This window comes from Felis catus, chromosome B4, assembly GCF_018350175.1.
Source record: "Felis catus isolate Fca126 chromosome B4, F.catus_Fca126_mat1.0, whole genome shotgun sequence".
In the NCBI taxonomy this organism is placed as follows: Eukaryota; Metazoa; Chordata; class Mammalia; order Carnivora; family Felidae; genus Felis; species Felis catus.
The window spans coordinates 115,715,789-115,733,560 of NC_058374.1; the positions used below are offsets into that span (position 1 = coordinate 115,715,789).

General features: G+C 37.1%; 1 protein-coding gene across 9 annotated transcripts in view; it reads right to left on the bottom strand.

The window, feature by feature from the left end:
• CEP83 (centrosomal protein 83) overlaps positions 1-17,772 on the bottom strand; it is a 119,863-nt gene that overhangs the window by 13,027 nt on the left and 89,064 nt on the right. For all 9 annotated transcript variants that reach the window (XM_011284158.4, XM_011284155.4, XM_019835339.3 and 6 more), the window contains 3 exons: positions 10,897-10,972; positions 7,944-8,101; positions 5,942-6,071 (listed from right to left, as the gene is read on the bottom strand). In XM_011284158.4, coding sequence (XP_011282460.3) covers positions 5,942-6,071; positions 7,944-8,101; positions 10,897-10,972 — 364 coding nt within the window. The remainder of the gene's footprint in view (positions 1-5,941; positions 6,072-7,943; positions 8,102-10,896; positions 10,973-17,772) is intronic.

The following is a 17,772-nucleotide window of genomic DNA, read 5'->3' on the forward strand; positions in this document are numbered from 1 at the left end:
CCCCATATATAAAACATGGCATCCCCCTTCCTTTTCTTCGGGTCTCTGCTCAATGTTACCTTAATCAGAGAAACTTTCCCTGACTACCTATTTAAAAGGCATTCCCTTTAGTTTTCTCTTTAGCACACATCCTCTATTCTCTTTAGTTTTCTCCTTAGCACACATCTCCACCTGACAAATACTAGCTTCTTTACTCTGTCACCCCCCCACTACAATGTAAGCTCCTCAGCACAGTCTCTATTTCTGTATTCCAGTGAACAAAACTACCTGGTACATAGTAGACACTCAATGAATTTGTTGAATATGGCTAAATGAATACAGTGAAACCTTGCAGAAGATACAGCCTCAGCTAGGACGTTAGCAACAGGAATAAAAAGAAATGAGGTGAGGGAAAAAAATGCAAGACACATTGTAAAGAAAGAATTCACAGGCCCTCGTGACTGTACTGGGTTGAAGAGTGTCTCCCAAATATTCATGTCCCTGGAGAACCTCAGAATGTGACTATGATATAAAAAGAAATTTATTTGGGGCTCCTGGGTTACTCAGTCGGTTAAGCATCCGACTTCAGCTCAGGTCATGATCTCACGGTTTGCGGGTTTGAGCCCCATGTCCAGCTCTGTGCTGATGGCTCAAAGCCTGGAGCCTGCTTCAGATTCTATGTCTCCCTCTCTCTCTGCCCCTCCCCTCCTCACACTCTGTCTCTCTCTCTCTCTCTCTCTCATAAGTAAATGAACATTAAAAATCAAAAAAAAAAAAATTTATATGGTCTTTGTCCTGGGTTTCTAGCACAGACCTCCTAAAATCCTTGGAATTTCCTGAGTGACAGGCATGTCTTTTGTTATTCATAACCAGCGTTTTCAATCATACCTGCATTTATGCTAATGAGGTAACTTCTGGTCCAGGCCCCTAAAAAACTCAAAATGGGGTTGTCATGCGAAAGACCAAGTGATAAAAGAGTGGGAACTTTCAGCGCATCCCCCTACTCCCCATTCTCCACTTCTCAGAGGAAAGGGGGACTGGAGATGGATCTCTATAAAAACTTTTCAACAAGACCCAGAAGTACCCAGATTAGTGAACACATTGATTAGCTAGGAGGATGGTACATTCAGAGGGCATGGAGTTTCCATGCTTCCCCTTCCATACCTTGCCCTATGCACCTCTTCCATTTGGCTGTTCTTGAGTTGTATCCTTTATAATAAACTAGTAAATATAAGTAAAATGTTTTCCTGGGTTCAGTGAGCTATTCTAGAAAATCATCAAACCTGAGGAGGGGGTCATGGGAACCCCCAATTGATAGCCAGTTGGTCAGAAGTACAAGTGGCCTGGGACCTGGCATCTGACATCAGGGCAGTCTTGTGAGACTGAACCCTTTAACTTGTGGAATCTGATGTAGTGTCAGAATTAAACTGCACTGCTGGACATCCACCTAGCTGGTGTCCAGAGAATTAGAAAATTGGCTGTTGGTAAAACACTCCAGAGTGACCTTACCTAGAAAAAGGGTCTTTACAGATATAATCAAGTTAAGATGAGGTTATACTGGATTAAGTAGCCCCTAAATCCAATATGACTGGTATCCTTATGAAAAGAGGGAAATGTGGACTCAGAGACAAGACACACAGGGAGAACACCAGATGAAGACAGGCACAGAATGAAGTGATATGCCTACAACCCAAAGAACACCAGGGATTGCTAGCATCCACCAGCAGTTAGGAGAGAAGTGTGGAACAGATCCAGCCTTTGGAAGGAGCATGGTCCTAGGGGCATCTTGATTTTAGACTTCTGACCTCTAGGATTATGAGATAATACCTCTCTGATGTTTTAAGCCACATAATTTGCAGTAATTTGTTACAGCAGCCCTCAGAAACCAATAGAGTGATTGCCTACATCTGAGGGAAGGGAGCCCTCGGGGTCAATCAGAGGTTTGAAGCCTAAGTGATAGGAAGAATGACATGCTACCGAAAGAGATGAAGAGTTCAGGGGGGACACTGGCTGTAAGGAATGATTTCAATTTTGACTTTAGCAGTCCAATGCCATCACAGGACTGCCAAGTGGATGCCTTGGTGTTAAAAATATTCCAACACAAAGGAGCAATAGAAAAATCAAAAGGACACTAACACAAGAACCCAACCTGGGATTCCCCTTTTACCACCTTCTAGCCAAATTCAACGAACTCTTCAGTAATCATACTAACCAACCATTTATCTTGGATACCTTTCTTTTCCAGTGGCTTCTACAACACCACACTGTAGCTTCCACCTCTATGACCATTCCTCTACTAAATCCAGTTCTTCTAAGTCAATTCGATTCTTAGTCCTTTCATTCCTCAATCATCTTCAAAATCTCAAGTGTCTAATTCTTTATCTCTAATCTGAATTACTGCTCCCCATGGTGTACATTCCATTATTTCTAGTTATTTACACAGCACCTTCACCTAAGAGTCTAGGACACGAGTCCAGGGATGCACTGTCATACTTCAGATCTGACACGTGTTTAGAATATACCTTCTCTTTCTACTCAACTGACACGTGTTCTTCACTCCATTACGACAACTCCATTTATATACTCTCACAGCTAAAACATGTCATATTTTCCCTTTCTTCTTTAGCACCATATCCTGTCAATCTTCTCCTTCAAAATAATTCTAAAGAGTCACCTTTCATCTTCATTCCTCTATCACAAGCCGAAATTCCACACTTCTTACCTCATTTTATCACAAGAGCTTCCTAACTGGCCTCCCTGTCTTCAGGCTTCCTTCGCTCTGACGCTCTTCTCAAACTTTAGGGTCTATACAGATCACCTGGGAGTGACTATTAGTATTGTTTAGGTATTGCATGTTATCTTCTCCAACTAGATTATATGGTCATCAAAGGCAGGAATTAATCATGGCTTCTATTTTCCTCTAAGTGTATAATAGAATGCTAGGCCACCCAACATATTCAATAGACACTTTAGAAGTTTAAGACTATGGTTCATGTCTTTTCCGAAAAACATTCATAACCATAATTTAACCAAGAATAATTTCAGAGAGATGTACCTTAGAATAAAAATAACAAGTTGTCATCTCAAGTGCCTTAAAAAGAAAAGGACAACTCACTGTCCTCAAACCAAGAGATCTCTCTTCTTATTCACACTTCAACAACGTATAGAGAAAAATATACACAGAAGCCAACAATCACAGAAGGGCATCCTAACTCAAGATACCTGGTCAAGTTCTTCCAAACAAATCAACAAAGTAAAATATCATTACACAAAGATTCTATCTAAAAAGACTTAACAGAAATGACATAAGCTTTGTGCATAGGAGGTTGGAGCTGTAAAGAAACACACTCAGACGGCAATGAGGCATCTTTTCTAGCCTGGGGAAAAAAATAAAGCTGCCACTCTCCAGTTATAAGAACCACTCACAGGAAAGCAACTCTAAAGGGTTATGATTTCTGCTCTAGAGTTAATATTTTGTGACTTGCTTTAAGTCTTACAACATAAGAAAGTTATGATTTTTGTCACTTAAAGAACCTAACAAGTCTATTGCACTCCTATGAATTATATTTATATAATCTTAGAGCCAAATTTTTCATATAGAAGCATTATCTTTAACTAGAATGGAAAGAGTCTGACTTAAAGAAATTCACTTCATAGCGATTATTCTGCCACGAGAAGTAAGACTCATATGGGTACAATGAAGAGAAAAGCAGTCAAGTATTCGGGAAATTGGGAAATTAAAAGAGTAACAGCGCATAGAGAACAAAGGATTAAGAACAGAAAGATGTAAATTTTAGTCACGGCACTGAATATTACTAGTCAAGTAATCTTGGCTATCTACCACTTCAGTTTCCTAATCTGTAAAAACTATCTGAATGCTAAAATTCCTGAGCCCTAAAATTATATGTACTCACAGATTTTTTATAGTATTTCTATGCCACATATATTGTCTATTTTTCTACTTTAATTGATGTAAAGTTGTAAGCCTCTAGGGAAGTGTCCCACGCGGTAAGACAGCTCTGGGTCATAACTACTCACTGAATTGAGCTTAACAATTTCCTATGACTTCAAATCATAACCCACAGGTCACATTTTCAAAAGTGATATGGATATTCCCGATGTTCACACCCATCATTTGGCAGGTATTTCAATAGGAAAAAATTCACCCCAGGTCACAATACTGATGAAAGGCTGTTTTGCAGATTTCTTAAATTATCACCTCTTCCCTTCTTACTAGTATCTATGATTAGCTGGTAATCTCTCTCACCACTGGATGTCACTTTTGCTCCAACAGAAGTCAACCCAAACTAACCTCAATAGTAATTACAATCTGGTTTCTATGATGCATAACTCTAAAACCTTAACATAAACATTTCTCTGTGAAAGATAAAATCAGTTCTTTTAATTTCTACTGATTTTTGGCTAAAATCTGGCTTCAGATGCTTCTAGGCTTCAAACAGTACTAGGAACCATAAGTGAAATTTCTAAGATCATCCCAAGCCATAAAACACTTCACTGAAATTCCACCAATACCCATGCACCGCTCAGTACTTGTATGGCCAGAAAGAAAGAGAAGCGGCACACACGGGAGGAAATACAAACAAAGACAGTGTTTATATTCAAGTATAAAACACTGAGATTCCCTTTTCTAATCTCAATGTTACACTACTTCCAGCATTATGAGAAGAGAAAAGCAATATTCAGAAATCAAGAAAGTGGGAAAGCAATGACTTGGAGACTTCTCATACCGTCACTCCAACTATCAGGATGCATTTGGCAGTTATATCCAATAACCATAAATAGGTGTCTAGGAACTGTGTCTTTGGTTTCCAAATTCAGAATATGTAAATGATATACAGTTCTCTTCTCTTATGCAAATATGAAAAGCTAACCTTTCCAATAAACCCACAGACATTAAGATACTAGTGTGCCTATGAGAAGTGCCCTACTCTCATCTCAGATGTTCTCATCTTCCCAAAACAAATGCCATTGCTAAATGAACTTATCAAATGGGGACATAGTAAATCATTTACGGTACTTTTATGCTACTCCTCACCCCCAGCTCCATGCACACACCAAATCTTGTTGAAAATAAGCACTGAATCACTGCCACCATGAGTCATGGTTACTGATGGGGCCATGCTACATTCCTTGGGTTTGCTGAAGTAGGAAAGAAGTTGTAAACCACTGACTTAGATGAATCATCTGATTACATTATATCCATGACGCTCTGAACTATTTCCAAGAAAACATATGGAGAAAATATGCCTACAAAGGTGAAACTTAAAAAAGACCACAGCTGGGGCATCTGGGTGGCTCAGAGGGTTAAACATCTGACTCTTGATTTCAGCTCAGGTCATGATCTCACAGTTTGTGAGATCCTGGGATACTCTCTCTCCCTCTCTTTCTCCTGCCTCGTGATTTCTCTCTCTTTCTCAAAATAAACAAATAAACATTTCAAAAAAATAAGATCACAGCTGCGGTAACTATCATGGCTACTACAGAAGTCAGGGGGAAGCCTAGTTTCTCCTGCTAGGGCAAGGAGATACTCACTCCTATATTCTTGAGTTGGAAATAAAAAATCATTTTAGCCAAAAAAAAAAATGTTACAAGTATTAGTTAAGCACAGTTGAAACAAACCTAATCATCCTGTAAATTTAAGTGCAGAATGAGTTAATAACTAAGACTTATAAGGGCTGGTCTAGAAACTTTATCAATGAAAAAACACTGTGGGAAAATGCATGACAGCTCTGAAAAACCGACTTGAGCACAAAATTTAGAAATAAACCTGTTGAACAGTTTGCATTTTCCCAATTTATCCCTGCAAGGTTGACAGCAAAATGTCATGTTTAAATATCAAATTAAACATACACTAAAATCTCAGTTTTAATTACATTTTATTCTCCCAGAATAGTTAATTATGTTTTACTCTATAGAAATCACTTTAATAAGAACCACTTGCCTTTTTCTGGGCAATTGCAGCTCGCTGCAGTTTTTCTTTAGCTTGATTATACTTTTCTTCTCTGTCAGTGAGACGTTCCTGAAATTTATGCTTTTCTTCCAACCACTGTATCTGTTTCTCTTCCAAAGTCCTGTCAAAAGAATGTATGCAAAACACAGACGGTAACTCTTAAGATTAAATAGACATTATCCCAAGTAGAATCAAACGCTGTACCTGCTTCACCACATCCTTAATTATCCAACTACAGGCACTCTTGCATAGCCAAATATTTGCTTGGAGTACTTCTCTGAGTACTGAGTAAATGGTACTCAGTACCATTACTGAGTACTTCTTCTGAGCCAGATGCTGTGCTTAGAACAGTGTGTGTACTATGTCATCTATTCTTCACAGTAACCCCTTGAGTTAGGGACTACTATCATCTCCATTTTATACATGAGAAAACTAAAGCCTAGAGAGGAGTTAATGAATTTGCTTAAAGACTTACACCTAGTTAACAGCAAGACCAACACTTGATAACCAGCTTCGAATCATGATAACCACCATGCTATAAAACTAGGTCTAGCATGGGTGATGGGTACTAAGGAGGACACTTGTTGTGATAAGCAATGGGTATATGTAAGTGATAAGTCAATAAATTCTACACCTGAAACTAATATTACACTATATGTTAACTAACTAGAATTTAAATAAAAACTTGAAACATTAAAAAAAAAACTGGGTCTAATAAAGCTGGTTAAAAATCAACCTAGGTATCAAGTCTTAATGCAGGATGTTTTCAGACTAGACTAAAATTCATATAATGATATTTTAAGGTACCAAAACAACCTACATCTTTAAAGCTCTTCTGCACACTTTGCATAATTTTTAGTATCATTACTATATATAGGCAGTACAAATGGGATTTATAAATCCTGAGACATCAGATTATGTGCCTAAGGTCATATAGACTTTAAGTGTTTTAGCTGGGACCAAAATCATGTTCAACTGACACGTCATCCAGCTATTTTCTGCCATGTAATCTTATGAATAACATTCAGAAACCAATGATCAATTACTTAAATTTGCTAGCTAAGTTGTCATTAGAATGCTTTTTGTCTTAGAATTTTAAGTGCATTTTAATCAAACACTTCAGGTTCCAAGATATAAATTTCCATTTTTTGCAAAATAATTTGGACCCTATGGAATGTCACAACACATTATGGACAAATAACTTGCTTACTTTCTTTTCTTGAAATTCAACTGCATGTGTGAAACCACAGACAGTCTTAAAATATGAAATAATGAGACACTGAAGGGAGAAAATTTTATTTGGCAAAGTAGCCTTCAGAAGAGAAAATCTGAAAAGAATTATGTTTTGTAGATTCAAACAAAAATATAATACTAACATGAAGACAAAGCAAATACAAAATAGCAGTTTTCTATCATATCTAAACAAAATTTTCCAGAGAATGTAAGATCTTGAACATCACAAAAATCATCTCCTTGCCAGTTTACTATATACACTGTCTACTAGTAATAAATTTCAAGACCAAAAAATATAAACAAATAAACGAGCTTTTCAAAGGGAAAATCCAAGATATTATAGTTCTAATTATAGGAAGTTAAGTTTTGCATATCACAAAATTTCTTTCTGTTCTCTGGCATTCAGAAGAATAATTTAGATATCTGGAGTAAAAAAATGTATTAATGTATTGGTTTACTCAATGAATAAAGAAGGGTTTCTTTGACGGTTTTCAAAAGAACACGGTGGACAGGCAGAATTTGTTAAAAAAAAAAAAAAAGTCTTCTGCCCTAAATGCCCCCTTTTTTAAACAATTCAAGAGTCCATAAAGGTCATTCCCTAGAAATAGAAAGTACATTACCTAATACCATTGTATACTGTCAAAGGGTATTTGTAACTAGCTCCCAAAACACATTCAACATTGGAATCGTCATTAAAAGAACTACATATAACATAGCAGAAAGAAGAAATAGTTTGTACATAAAAAAGAGCAAACTCTACCTTTCAACTTCTAGTTGTGCTTTCTCAGCTTGGCTTCTTAAATTTCGGCATTCCTGTTTTAACCTCTCTACCATTTCCTTCAGTATTTGGTTTGAATTCAGCAACTCATTCTCTGACTGTCCAAGTGAGGTCACTTGGATCTGCAAACTACTGATTTGCTTAAAAGAGAAGAAAGAGAAACATACAGCCACGTATGCAATAACGAACGTACGGGAGAGGCACAGGATTGTAAGCATCTTCCTTCACAAATCCTCCACCCAACGGATTTGTCCTAAGGACACCCGGAAATTAAATGATAAACTGCAGCAGCATTAGGATCCAATAGCAAGGTATCATTGCCTAATATAACCAGAGTCTATCAAGAACCCTATTCCTCAATCCACTAAGTCCTCTCCTCTTCCTCCCAAAATAAGCAGACCAGATGAGCTACTGGGAGTAGGGAAAAGGATTGTAAGAAGGGGAGAGTAGGGAAGTGAGAAAGGAGAATGCAACCATTAAAAAGTCTCCACTGAACTTCCTCTACCTCCTAGGAAAGAACAGGGTTTAAAAGCACATCAGCTGGGAAAGCTGCTAAGGGAATCTGTTCTCCCATTCCCATGTACCCTATGATCAGCAACTCTTCCGGGAGTTCTGCTTTCTAAATAGATTGGAATCATTAATACAGAAAGGATCACTCTTACATTGTTTTTAACTGGTTTCTAAGCATTCCATATACCCAGTGTTGGGTGGAAGAGAGATATTCTAAGAAACCTAATGAATGGCAAGGCTTCCTTGGCCTCTAGAGCCATTTATCAAACCATGAAATGTCACTCATGCTTTTTCTCCATCCTAATGTACTTTTATCTGGGAGTACATTTTCTCATGAAAAGTAACTAATTATCTAGTTAAAAATTAACAGGCTAGGAAGATAAATGGTGATTTTTAGTTATATCCAAATAATCTTCATTTGGAACACAGTTATACCTACTTCCTCCACGAGCAATTTTACTCTTTTTTGGGGGCGGGGTGGGGAGCACAAGAGTGCACACACAAGTGGGGAGGTGCAGAGAGAAAGAGAGAGAGAGAGAGAGAGAGAGAGAGAGAGAGAGAATATTCCAAGCAGGCCCCCACACTCAATGCAGAGCCTGACGTGGGGCTCAATCTCATGACCCTGAGATCATGATCTGAGCCTAAATCAAGAGTTGGTCACTTAACTGACTGAGACACCCAGGCACCCTCATTTTGCAAATTAACAAATCTTCATTTTCTTTCACCTTTTCTTACCTCTTAGCCATTCTCTCAGAGGAGCTGGAAGCACAGAATCAAGAGACTCAAGAGTCAAAAGAAACCAGATTCTTTAGGCAATAAATTAAATAATTCCAGCCCTTCCTGGTGGTAGCAAAGCCAAATAAGACAGGACTGTATACAACCAAAGAACAACTGACCAAATAAAGTAAAATGATATGTCTCAGATTTCTACTTTAGAATAAATTTCTCCAGGAAGAGCTACTCAGTCTTTATTTAATTGGAGTTATAAAATTAAATCTGTAATACAATTGATTGAACAAGTAACCCTCAAAGAACTTAATATTTCTCCACATCTAACAAATGACAGCCCAATGATACTAGATCACTTCTCTCAGAGTATCAAACACTATGTCCTCCTAGCTGAGACTTAGAAACCACAACTGCATATGCAAAGCAATGCCAGCTAGCTTGCAAGGATAAATCCTAAAAATGGAATCCTCTTTACTTCATAACTTTAAACAAAAAAGAAAATAGAATCCAGGAAAGAACACTCTTCCATGTTTTGCCCATATAAGTTTTTCTTAAACCCAAATAACTTCAATTAAAATATAAATTTCCTTCCATAAATACAACTCTTAGATTTCACATTTCACAGGAATATAATAAGAAATAGTTCATAGAATAAGCAATATAAAGTTACAAGTCAATCCCACAAGGAATTTAAAATCTAGATGATCTTTCTAATCAATTTTTAAATTCAGAATATTAAAGTAGTGTTCCTTAAACTATAATTTAAAAAAATTCATTATGGGTGACAGCATATAAAGACCTCAAGAAAAACAGCAGTTAGCAAAACCAGCTTACTAACTAGAGCTTAAAGAGGTTTAAACAATTTTATCTTCATCTATCAACCTCACCAACACATATCAATGTTATGATTATATTTTCAGAATACTGATATAGAAAATTCCAAAAGATTCAAACAACACACAAACAACCCAAGTACCCATCCACAGATGAATGGATAAAGAAGGTGTGGTATATACACAAGACGGACTATTACTCAACCATAAAAAATTTTGGACAAAATCTTGCCATCTGCAACAACATGGATGAATCCAGAAGGTACAAGACTAAGTGAAATAAGTCAGAGAAAGACAAATATCATACAATTTCACTCATATGTGGAATTTGAGAAACAAAACAAAGAAAAAAAAGAGAAAACCAGACGCTTAAATACAGAGAACAAATTGGTAGTTGCCAGAGGGGAGATGGGTGAAACAGATAAAGAGGATTACGAGTATACTTACAGTGATGAGCACTGAGTAATGTACAGAATTGTTGAATGATTATACCGTACACCTGAAACTAACTGAACACTGTAGGTTAATTATACTTCAATAAAAAAACCCAAAACTTACACACATACACATTCAAAATACAGATTTAAAGAAGCACTTAAAAAAATAAAAGCAAGGCGCGCCTGGGTGGCTCAGTCAAGCGTCCGACTTTGGCTCAGGTCAGAGATCCCCCAGTTTGGGAGTTCGAGCCCCACGTCGGGCTCTGTGCTGACAGCTCAGAGTCTGGAGCCCACTTCGGATTCTGTGCCTCGCTCTCTCTCTGCCCCTCCCCTGCTCACACTCTGTCTCTCTCTGTCTCAAAAATAAATAAAACATTAAAAATAAAAATAAAAAAATAAAAGCAAAATGTTTGCTAAAATCATTACCTGTTTCAGGTCAGCATTTTCATTTTTTTCTTTCTCTGCATTTTCAATATTCACAATTTGTTGCTGAAGTTTTAACCTAAAAATGACAACCCAACAAACACATTTATTAAGAAACCATAGTTCCTATATTTCAATGAATTAGACAATCATTTTAGAGTACCCGTATTGACACCAGGTGTTGTGCTTGTTAAGTCGCAGATAAAAGTTTGATAAAGATTTTGACTTCAGGAAGGTGTGTTCACATGTAACTAAGATGTATCAAATTTCTTTTACTGTGGAAAAATCTACAAACTTCTGGCATAGAGAAGATGAGAAATCAAGTAGGTCTAGGAAGACGAGACTACATACATGGAGATATAAATTTGATGGGTATGATTTTGATAAACGCGGGGAACAACCTGAACAGCCTTTGGTGGGAGAGTGCATAACGTGTCACTAAGGCATCAGAAAGTGGTCTAGTGCGGGCAAAGCCATGTCTGTGATCACACAGCTTACACAATGCTTTCACCCACACTGCTACCTCACTTTCACTTACCAGACTTGGAGCTCCTAAATGTATCTCTAAGGCCTATTAAGTCTCCCTGTTTTTAACTGCAGTAATTTCTCACAATAACTCCATGAAAGTAAGCAAAGTCATCTTTATTATTTCAATTTTATAGATAAAGAGATTGAGGCTCAGGCCCAAATCACATAGCTACCAAGCAGCCAAATGAAGACAGGACCCAGGTCTTCTAACCCAAGTAAGGGTTCTTCTCCTACTTATTATGCTGCAATTTTACTGATTTAAGTTGAAAATTTAAAAGAAAACTATCTAGTACAGGACACCATAGTGTATTCTATAAAATATATTATGAGTTTTCATCCCTGAGACGAATGCTTATACAATGTGTGTCCTTTTCAAAGGAATGATACATTTTTAACCAGAACCTTAAAACATAGAGCATCTCTGGTAACCAAATAACTAACCTCATAAGAAAGACTTTATGCTAATAGGATAGGCCAACATGTGATAGGATATGCCCTCAACTGCTCCCTTTTTAAAATCCCTCAAACATTTACCTCAAATATAACTCATTTGGCATTTATTATTTACACTTTGGCATTATTAGCATGTCTTATCAACCCAGGTAGAACTGCTTATTGGAAAGACGACATTCTCAGAGCCTAAGGCTGTGCTTGAAATGTTAACAAGAATTCAATAAGTATTTGTTGATGGAATGAATGAACCAACCCAAATCCTGGGTTAGACACTTCAATGTGTAAGGTGACTGGACAATATGACACGGAAGAAACCGTAAGACCCAATGCTTCCTAAGATATTTACATACAAATACTAGAAACAACGGATCTAAAGGAAAGGGGAGTCTTGCTCTTACTTTGCTCCTTTAACAGTACCAGTCATCCTCTTGTTTCATAATTCCAGCTACATTTTTACTCTCCGAAACTTTCTCTGCATCTCACCCTTAAATGTTTATGGATGTCATTAACTTGGTGCTTCTAGGTCACAGAGTTAATAAAGATTTCTTTCTAAAAATCATGAAGACAGGGGCGCCTGGGTGGCACAGTCGGTTAAGCGTCCGACATCAGCCAGGTCACAATCTCGTGGTCCGTGAGTTCGAGCCCCGCGTCGGGCTCTGGGCTGATGGCTCAGAGCCTGGAGCCTGTTTCCGATTCTGTGTCTCCCTCTTTCTCTGCCCCTCCCCCGTTCATGCTCTGTCTCTCTCTGTCCCAAAAATAAATAAACATTGAAAAAAAAATTAAAAAAAAAATCATGAAGACAGAAACAGAGGAGAAAACACTGTGGGTCCTAGCTCAGGTCCAGAGTTAAAAAGTTAGGTCCCAAGTAAATCTTAGCTCTGGTCAAGATTTTGAATACACCTGGTAACAGGAAGAAACAAGATCCTGTTAAGAAAGCAATGTGGTCTGAATGCTTTCTAAATAAGTTACGTAGGTATGAAAGGAAACAATGCCCTACAAACAAAAATTGAAGCCAAAGACTATCATGAAAACATGAAAAGTAAGAACATCATTATGGTAGACTGTAAGAGGTGACAAAGTCTTCTTCAGTTCACTTCGCTAGAGTTGTGCAGTGTTAGAATCTACAACCCATATGGCAGTTTTTTAGAAGAAAATTAGTCCACAATTTAAGATCATTACAATTAGGATTGTAAGGGATTGTGGAATTTAACATAAATAAAAATTAATAGAGATGATTAGGGTCTAGAAATACATTCAGTGGTCTTAACCTCAGTAACAAAAGAGTTCAGTACAAATTATTTCAAAATGCAATGCTGCAGACTTAGGAATAAAGTACAGTACCTCTTTTGATGAGAAAGTTTTGACTATTTAAGGTAGGTCACAACAAACCAAAAGAAATCAAGTCTTAAAGTAGAACTAAAAAATACAGAAGAGAGTGCAATTAACTAACTTCCTTCAGGGTATCAGTAAAGGCTACCTAAGAGAAATGCAATTTGAGCTGGACCTTGAAGGCAAAATAAGAGTCTGAGGTAAAGAAATTAAAGACATAGATGAAGAAGATAATCAGTGAAGCAAGACTCTAGAGGAAGCAAAGGAGATGGGAATCAGAACACTTGAGACGTAAAGGGAGAAGGGATATCTTCATTAAAATAGAAAGGGAGGAGAGAATAGATGAGGATAGAAATTCTCAGATAGTGACAAGTTTAAAGAATTTACATCTAGGAGCTTTTGCTCAGGTACAAGTGAGAGCATAGGTAAACAGTAGACAAATAGATTTCAAGCTAAATGGGAGGCAAGGGAGCCAGGTTAACAGAGTGGAAGAAAAAAAAAAAGTATAAGAACTAATTTTGCTATCAGTTTGACTATCAAATTTTAATGCCTTCAGTAAGATTGAAGTAGATAAGAGGAAAAAAATAGGTATTTGAAATATCAGTTCAAAGGGATGACAAGGTCCAAGAAATGGCTAAGTGTAGGGGCTGCTAAAGTTGAATAAAGATAAAAAATATAAGAGTTAAGATAAACTATAAGACTAAGATGGATCAACAATATGAATGGTGTCGTCACAAAGAACAATGACAAAGGATAGAAAATAGTAACAAATTGAGCTAGACAGAAGTCAAGCTCTTCATTGACTGTTGGGGAACATCTTATAGGTTGGTCACTGAGAAATAAAGAGGGATAAGATGGATGCAGTGAAGACCAAAAGCAAACCATTTTAACCCAGTTAGTCAAACAACTGTCTGGAAGCAAAAGTGGGTTCACAAATATGGATTTTCCTTCTTGTTCCCTAGTTGCAGGACAGACGAAGGGAAGAGTAATTCCACTTAAAAGGGTTGCCAGGACCAGGTCAGGTTTCAGTGAGGGCATATTTTTTTAAAATGTGGAGACTGTGGGGCGCCTGTGTGGCTTAGTCAGTTGGGCGTCTGACTTTGGCTCAAGTCATGATCTCACAGTTTGTGAGTTCGAGCCCTGCGTCAGGCTCCTGCTGACAGCTCAGAGCCTGGAGACTGCTTTGGATTCTGTTTCCCTCTCTCTCTGCTCTTCCTCTGCTCATGCTCTCTCTCTTCTTCAAAAATAAATAAAAACTAAAATAAAATAAAATAAAATAAGGAGACTGCAATATATATACATATATATGTATACATATATATGTATATAGGTAATGGGATAGATTTCAGAGGCTACAGCAAAAATTATTGAAAGGAGAGATTTAATGGATTGGTCATGAGGAGAAATCAAAAAATGAAAGATGAATATGTTGTTGAATGAGCAACTATGAGATCAAGTACTTTATATTTTTAATGTAATTATGGAAATAATCGAAGCAGAAATTGTAGACAGACCACAGGGCCAAAGTACAACAGAGAACGGAGCTGTAGAAAAGTTGAAACAGAAACAATAAGAATAACAGTGAGATGGAGTCATTCCAAATTCTCTTCCAAGAACAAGTAGCTAATTATGATGATTATTGCCTAGGTTTTCTGTGGCAGGCAGCTCATGTGTGTCATTTCAACATTCAACAAATATTTACTGAGTACCTACAAATGCTAAGCCTAGTCCTAAGTGTTGTAGAGACACCAGAGAATAACAAAGACAGAATCCCTATCCTTAAGGAATTTACAGTCCAACAGCACTGATTTTCTTAATGATGGAAATGTTCTATAATTTGTACCATCCAATATGATAGCCACTAGTTACATGTGGCTATTGCATATTTCAAAAAGTACAACTGAAGAACTAAATTATTTTTTTACTTTTATTTTTTACATGTTCATTTATTTTAGAGAAAGAGAGAGAGTGGGAGAGGGGCAGAGGGAGAGAGGGGGAGAGAGAGAGACAGAGAATACACTGTTGGCGCAACCCAATGTGGAGCTTAAACTCCCAAACCATGAGATGATAACCTAAGTCAAAATCAAGAGTCAGACACTAAACCGACTGAGCCACCCAGATGTCCATAATTTAAACTAATTTAAAATTAGATTTAAATAGCTATATGTGACTAGTAATATCATATTAGGCACAAAAGGTCTAGTCTAACTTCTAGGCTTCATTTGATGTCAGCCTCTATTATCAAGGGAAAGCAATAGATCAGGCAAGCAAGAAAAGTTGTATTTGTGATTTCTCTATTTGTCAAAGATTCCAGAACAAGTTTCCTGAGGAAAGCAGTTCTTATGTAAACCCAATGAAAACAAGGTTATTGCTGGAGAGCACTGGAAACTGACTCTGGCCATTATTAGCAAAAAGAGACTTTCCTGGAAAGATATGAAACTCACTGAACCAACAGGAAACTAGAGAACCGGAACCAGGCTAAAATAATTGATGAGAATCACCAGCAAGGACAAACTGTCTGGCCCATCAAATGTTGCCACATATTCTTCTATCACTTAATTTGCAGTTCATATCTTGGAACAGAACTTGTTCAACTGGCCAAGTATAAGTCCCCTGCTTCCCACTAATTTGATACACAACAGATAATTCACCTAAAGATAGACTATGTATAGAAAGAAGGTATATAAAGTAACCGGGTGGCTTTTTTTTTTCCTTAATATTTCTGAAAAAATGAGAAAGCCACAAATGTAAAATAGAGCTCTGGCTTTAAGCAATGTAAAAGATCAGGGATTCACTACAGGATTATCCTAAATGATCAAATTCCCTTTCCTTGAGCTAGTAATTGCTGCTATTTCCCCAACACACCTCCCCCTCACTTGTAATAACAAACTGCACATACCCTTCCACAACCACCACTCTGAAATAGGCATAAAACTTGGGCTGAGTCAGAGTACCTTATCCCCCTGGCCACAGTGATGGGCTCAGGGATAGGTAAGTGAACCAGGCCCAACCTCTCTTCTTGATTTTTCTAACTTAAAATCATCAAGTAAAAACCCTATCTTCTTTGATCTCAAAAATAAAGTCTTGACCTCACACAGACAGCAGTTAAGAGAGAAACTTAAGAGTTAGAAGAAGAGGGAGATGAAAGTAGGGAAGAAGTCATCTGGTCACATTTAAGTTTCTAGATCCAGGTGTTCATGAGGCTAGTACAAACCCTGTCCTTTCCACAATTTATGTCCACTAAAAATGACCCTTTCTTCACCTGAGTTAGTTGGAATTGCATGCTTCAGAATTAAGAGTTGACTAGATACTATCTTATTTAAAATCCTTTTAAAAATATTTTAAAATTTTAAATAATTTTTACATGTTTTCATTTACAGGTAACGTTACAAATTTTGCAAACTCCTTGTGGGGTGGGGTAACCTTCTGAAATATAGAATACTATTAGAATAATAATTTTGTTATTTAGTCTAGTGAAGAAACCACTTTAAATAGGATAAGAGACTAGTATGTAATTAATAACTTAAAGCATCTGCCAAAGCGGTGATTAATCCTAATCAGAACAGATATTTGTTAATAGATGGATACTTCTGCTTTACAGGATTTAGACTTTTCAGTGCATTAGCAAGATCTTTCTCTCTATAAGTAAAGAATTTAATTTTGAGGGCAACTGGTTGGCTCAGTTGGTTAAGCATCTGATTAGGGCTCAGGTCATGATTTTGTGGTTAGTGGGTTTGAGCCCTCCCTGCATCAGGTTCTTTACTGTCAGCACAGAGCGGACTTCAGATCCTCTGTCTGCCCCTCCCTCTCTCCCCCTCCCCAATTCGCATTCTGTCTAAGTCTTTCAAAAATAAATGAACACTTAAATTTTTTAATTTGCGACCTATCACAAATTCTAACTAAGGCAAAATGAGATTATGATTATTTAACGAATGACCAAAATAGACCTGGTTTATGTAGCCAGACATTTATAAATCAGAACTGCCATAGGAAAAACACAATTGTAGACCATTAAAAAAAGTCATGTAAATTTTGCAAATTACTCCTGCTATATTTTATGTTGATTATGTCCTTATTTTAAAATAAGTTGGGGTCAATCACACATTATAAATGAACTGGAGAAACTGAAGGGAAATTTAAAAAAATTATCAAAGTGACTAATGGGACAGAAAATGATTTCTATTAAAGAAAAGCTAAAGAAATGAATGCTGTTTTATATAGGAAAAGAAGAAAAAAAAAAAAAACCTAAGGGCCAAATTCATTAGTGTCTGCAAGTAACACAAGTTTGCTTGACATTTATCACTATGTCAATAGAAGCCAAACCAGGAGAAACAGGCTTCAATTCTCACAGAAAAGACCCTAAGTGGTTAAATGGTGGGACCATAAAGGGATAACATTAGGGTGGCGTTTTCCTAGGGAGAGTGTCTCTCTCCTTTCTAGAGATTGTCAAGGAGATAAAACAACCAACCAAAAAACACCTTACCTGTCTAGAACAGTTAAAAAAAATAATGTACTCACCTAAAAGCAAAGCATAGGACAAAATTGGCTCTCAAAATCCATTACAGATTT